We start from the raw sequence: 5,973 nt of genomic DNA, 5'->3' as shown, positions 1-5,973 counted from the left end.
ATCATCTATCTATCCATGTGTATGTGTATGTATATGTTTATATGAATATATTTAGAGTTCTGAAAATTATATACAAAATGCAGATCCTCAATTCAGTGACATTTGATGTAAGTCGATCGTCTACATCTCATTTTTCTAGATATTTTTTACTGCCATAGATTGCATTCAGAAATTGTAACTTCACCTCTTAACAAGTTTAGAAGATCAACTAACATGTTTTCACAACGTAAATAGCTGATCATTTTCTGTTTTCTCATTCTTTCTTAGCTGTATCTTGAGCTGCAGTAACCCCTTTAATGGTAGGAATATCGATTTTTCCATCGTGTGTTTTTACACGGATTACTATATTAACAACAATAAATACCCCATAACCCAACTAAGAACCACGGCGCTCCCTCCACAGCCCTTCTGCACCGCGCCATCTCCCACAGCGGGACCGCCTACAGCCCGCACGCCATCTCGAGGGACGCCCGGGCTCAGGCGCTCAAGCTGGGCCTCAGGCTGGGCTGCCCGACGACGGCGTCCTCCGCAGAGCTCATCACCTGCCTCAAGACCATCCCGGCGGAGAAGATCGTCGACCAGATCCCCATGCTGCACGTAAGGCCTTGCAGTTAACCATCTGAAATGTACACCCATCACTCATGTGTATGTATGTATGTGTGTATATATATATATATATATATATATATATATATATATATATATATATATATATATATATATATATATATATATATGTATATGTATGTATATGCATATGTAAATGTATAAAGTATGTGTGTGTGTGTGTGTGTGTGTGTGTGTGTGTGTGTGTGTGTGTGCGTGTGTGTGTGTGTGTGTGTGTGTGTGTGTGTGTGTATGCATATGTAAATGTATAAAGTATGTGTGTGTGTGTGTGTGTGTGTGTTCGTGCGTGTGTGTGTGTGTGTGCATGTGTATGTGCGTACGTGTGTTAATGTGCTTCCATGCGTGTGTGAATAAGTGCGTGAGCGTGTCCAACCCAAGGCGACGCCCCCTAATCCCCCCCCCCTCTGCCCCGTCCCTCCTGCAGGAGTGGGACGAGGAGCCCATGCCCTTCGGCCCCGTCATCGACACGTGGATGGGCAGCGACGCCTTCCTGCCCGACGAGCCCTTCCACCTCATCAAGCACCGGGACTTCCTGCAGGTGCCGTGGCTCGTGGGCACCAACAAGGAGGACGGCGCCTTCAGGGTTCAAGGTCAGTGGCAGAGCGAAACGAAGGTATGAGGGATAAGGTCAAGTTCGAAGGCAAGGTCAGGGATTAGGTGTGATGCGCGTGGATGTTGATACATATGCAACGTAGATTATAAAAGTCTAATTTGTAATTTTAGACGTGGTGAATACAATCGCCTGGGCCCGGATTCACTTACGCACTTACGATGGTAAAATCACTGGTTACTAGAGTTACCATGGTAAATTTTACCAGCGGACAGAGCACTGGTAACTTTTCGAAAGACGATGCCATCACCTGTTGTCAAAAAAACAATATCTAAGCAAAGGTTTGGGTTTGTTTTTACACCTGATGTAACTAATATGATGGCAGATAGATATAACACTGCAGACATAGTAAAGAAATGCAAATTTCACATGAAATTAGCAAAAATAAAATCCACACAGATTCTCGTAAAATTATAGGCCTACATTATACTAGAATGCATGGAACCGATAAATAAGTGAACTCTTAAAGAATTCTTCCCAGACATAATTATTGCAAATGCTATAGAATAATTACCTTGCTGATATATAGATTGACAATACCAACGCTAAACGAGTATATTAATAAATGTGTCTGTCGGCATTTTGACAATAAACTCCAAAGTGCATGGGCAAGAATATGCTTGAAATATTTCCTTTGACAACAAATGGCGATGAATAAAAATTTTACTTGGCCCGGCTCTTTGTTTAACAATTATGAAAATTATATAAATAAAAAGCTGTTTGGACTGTCTCTGGTTTGAGGTTAACAATAATACATTAATGTAATAGTGTTTGTATTGGTTCCTATCTATACAGTAAATATATATCCAACATGATGGATATAATCAAATAAATATATATATTTTTTCTACATATGCTTAAATAGTGTTACAGCTCTGACGATTATTAAAACAATCTCAATGCGTCTAGTTCTGTTTACATGTTACGTGATTGGCCGAAGGAACCTAAAAGATTATGTATAGCCCTCGCTGATTGGTTGAATTGCTTTACTAGAGCCCTCTGTTGGCTACCATTAGAATGAGTTGATTTACGATTGTAACAGCATATCCAAATTATCATTTCGTCATGATTCCCGCTTTGCCATGACTGGTAAACGCAATGGTAAATGACCGCTGGTAAATGTGTTACGATCGTATGTTAGTGAATCCGGCCCCATTAAATTAATCAATAGATGAATAAATAAATTAATAGATCAATTATACATATATATATATATACATACATACATACATATATATATATATATATATATATATATATATATATATATATATATATATATATATATATACATGAATAAATAAAAGACTGACATTGTTTTGCCATTCCAAATATACCAGATATCCTGAAGGACCCCAGTTTAACTTACCAACTGAACACCGAGTGGGATAAATATGGCCCCATCCTGCTCGACCTGAAGCCATCCTCGTGCAAGGACCCCGTCGACATGGCCAAACAGATCCGCAAATACTACCTTGGTAATAAGAAGTTCGGGGAAGAAACATCAAAGGAATTCGTTGAGGTAAAGGGAATTCTCCGAGAGGATTGGATACTCTTTCTGTCTGTCTCTCTTTCTCTCGGATGAGTTTTAAAATGTCAACCGTTAAATATACGGAAAATTATACATTCTTATATGAAACAAATTTATGAATAGATTGTCATCTGAATGATAAAAGAAGGAAATTAAGATTGATTACTAAATGGGTATAAACATATATATATATATATATATATACATATATATATATATATATATATATATATATATATATATATGAATAAATTATTGATATCTAAATGAGAAAAAAAACGAAAGCGGGATTGATTACTTTATGTCCAACCGGTACTTCCGCGTCCTTTCTTTAACGTAAAACCCAATTTCCAAAAAATGCAGATGATGACAGACCGGTTCTTCTTGTACCCAACGGACCGAGCTTCAAAGGATTATTCCTACTATGTCAAGAGGTTTATTGTTTATCGCTACGAACTCGTCTTCAGCGGTCGCAAGTCCTTCCTAGACATCTTGCATAAGGAGAACCCACAAGATGCTGCTAGTTCTTTCCTCGGTAAGTTCAAGTATAAGGGGGAAGCCTAGATCAGTAGCAACTCGAGGTGTCATGGCTTCTGTTTTGTTGATTATTCAATGGAAATATAACCATTAATATCATTATTTTCCATCCTTTTTGAAAATTGAAGAGACCAAAATAATCGACCATATTCACAAAGTATCCGTAACTTTTGTGACGTCACAAAATATGTTTTTTCCAATAATTAGAATCAGACGCCATGTCACCTCTAGCCTTCTCCTTAATTATAACGCTAACCTATTGCAACTTTCTTTCTTCATAATCCAATCGTTATCCATTAGAACTGCATGGATATTGTAATTTTATTTATTTCATTATCAGAGGGAAATGAAGGCCATGAGAATGTTAAAATCGTGAGCAAAGAGAAGAAAATTTCGTTTCTTATCCAACGAAGAAAATGGAATTGATGAATGTTAGTTCCACTTTCTTCGTTGGATAAGACCTTTCCCCCTTTTTGATGATCTCTTTAAACTTTTTAGCTTAACTTTCGGGCTTATATACCTTCACCGTCACTGCTATTTTGGTATCATATAGATCAACCGTCACTGTTATTTTGCCTCACCGTTACTTTTAGCTTGCTTCTTCATTGCCATGTAGCTTCACCGTTACTATTATTTTGCTTCATCATAGCCATTTGGCTTAACCGTTATTTAGCTTCACCATTGCCATTTAGCTTTACCGTTACTATCATTTGCTTCACCATTGGCATTTAGCTTTAACATTAATATCCTTTTGCTTCACTATTACCAATTAGCTTCAACGTTACAACTATTTTGTTTCACCATTGGCATTTAGCTTCACCGTTAATATTATTTTGCTTAATTATTGCCGATTAGCTTCACCATTACTATTTTGTTTTTCCATTGCCATTTAGCTTCACCATTACTCCTATTTTGCTTCACCATTGCCATTTAGCTTCACCGTTACTACTATTTAGCTTCACCATTGCCATTTAGCTTCTTCATTGTCATTTATCTTCACCGTTACTCTTATCCTCACCGCCACTCTCGCCCCGCAGGCGCCTCCAACCCGAGATTCCAAAACACTCGCGGCGCGCACGGCTGGGGAGTCAGTTTCCTGGACGAGCTCCTGTACTTGTTCCCTTCCAGCAAACTCAACTTCGTTTACCAGCAGCAGTTTGATGGAGATTCCGCCTCGAAGGTGTCCACTCATATGCTTATGATGTGGACCAACTTCGTCAAGGGAAGGTAAGCAGCTGGGTTAAGTTGGATACGCGAAAAAATACATGGAATTTTCTCTTTGTGCGTGGCGAAGAATTACATTCAGTTGTAGGTCATCGCATTTATCTGGTTTTGTATTCGTAGATTTTTTTTCTGGATCAAGTAGGATACGCGAAAAATACAGCATTTTTTTGTGTGTGGCGAGGAATTGCATTCAGTTGTGCACTTCTACGTCATCGCATTCATCTGGTTTTGTATTCGTAGAAATAGTATTATTTCTCCAAGCAATTCTATCCTGAAAGCAAATCTAATACCTCTCGTGCCCCCAGCGACCCAACACCCATCCTCGAGGGCTGGCCCGATGACGTTTCCCCCTGGGGCGCGTGGTGGGAGCCCTTCGTCAAGGGTTACCTGTATTACCTGAGGATCGACCCGGAGATGGACAGCCAGGAGGTCCCCCTCAAGGAAGAACACATGGCGTTCTGGGACAGTCTTCCGCTCTTCGAAAACAGGGACCATAACGTCATTAGGGATGAGTTGTGAGGAGTGGCGTGAGGTCCGTCGGGTTGGGAGAGTTTATTTTCTTTCTTTTTGGGCACGTTAAAATTCCAGTTCTCAAGGCATGGAATGTGAATTTATTAAACAGAAAAAAAAGAATGCATTACACTCGAAATTCCTATGGAGATTTTTTCATTGTTCTTAAGTAGGAGGATATAATTACATTTTATTTATTTATTTATTTTTCTTTTGCTACCTGATGACTTTATGTACTAAGGAGTTTTTTGTGAAGGTAAACGGAGTTGAAGTGTACTTCGGTTTGGGAGAAAATGGATTTGTGGATTTGTTATATTTCGTTAATGTGTGTGTGTGTGTGCGTGTGTGTGAGTGAATGGCTTAGGGTTTGTGTGTGCGTGCGCATCTAATATTTCTTGTTAATGCCACATCTTCTCGTCAAATCGATGCATACTTAAAGTTTTTTGGTAATGCTTGCAGTAAAATAAAATGTACATATGAAATAGCAATATTATTCATTACACCTTTTCCGTCGAAGATAATCTTTCACTAGAGAGAAAAAAATAACTAAAAACAAACGCTTAAAATATATTGTAGAAAAGGTATGAATGAGAATGAATATCTTCATATACATTCGAAATCTATTATATACATCTCTTGTGTATGAAGATATTCAAACTCATTCATACCTTTTCTACATTTGTCAATGTATACGGTTCATGCTTAAAAGAATATTAAAACGAATATGATTTTGTAAAAATAGGAAAGCTAGGACACGCAGTGATTAAATTGAATCACATTTAAGATAAAAATTGACAATTATAGGGTAATATCGAAAACAGCATTAATAATAATGATAATAATAAGAGTACTGATATTAATTGTGATGATGATAATGTGATAATAATAATGACGATGAAATTGATATCAATGATAATGATGATGATAACGACAA

At 37.9% G+C, this 5,973-nt stretch overlaps 1 protein-coding gene across 1 annotated transcript in view; it reads left to right on the top strand.

Moving 5' to 3' along the window:
• Window positions 1-5,523, top strand: part of LOC113800919 (juvenile hormone esterase) — a 9,764-nt gene extending 4,241 nt beyond the window's left edge. Inside the window, exons 6-11 of the mRNA XM_027351737.2 lie at window positions 404-597; window positions 1,052-1,217; window positions 2,578-2,759; window positions 3,132-3,303; window positions 4,343-4,532; window positions 4,835-5,523. Coding sequence (XP_027207538.2) covers window positions 404-597; window positions 1,052-1,217; window positions 2,578-2,759; window positions 3,132-3,303; window positions 4,343-4,532; window positions 4,835-5,048 — 1,118 coding nt within the window. The 3' untranslated portion in view covers window positions 5,049-5,523. The remainder of the gene's footprint in view (window positions 1-403; window positions 598-1,051; window positions 1,218-2,577; window positions 2,760-3,131; window positions 3,304-4,342; window positions 4,533-4,834) is intronic.
• Window positions 5,524-5,973: the final 450 nt, after the last annotated feature.

The sequence above is a fragment of the Penaeus vannamei genome, chromosome 20 (genome assembly GCF_042767895.1).
Source record: "Penaeus vannamei isolate JL-2024 chromosome 20, ASM4276789v1, whole genome shotgun sequence".
In the NCBI taxonomy this organism is placed as follows: Eukaryota; Metazoa; Arthropoda; class Malacostraca; order Decapoda; family Penaeidae; genus Penaeus; species Penaeus vannamei.
Note: the sequence above shows the minus strand (reverse complement) of the source record. Positions and strands in the feature narration are given on the sequence as shown.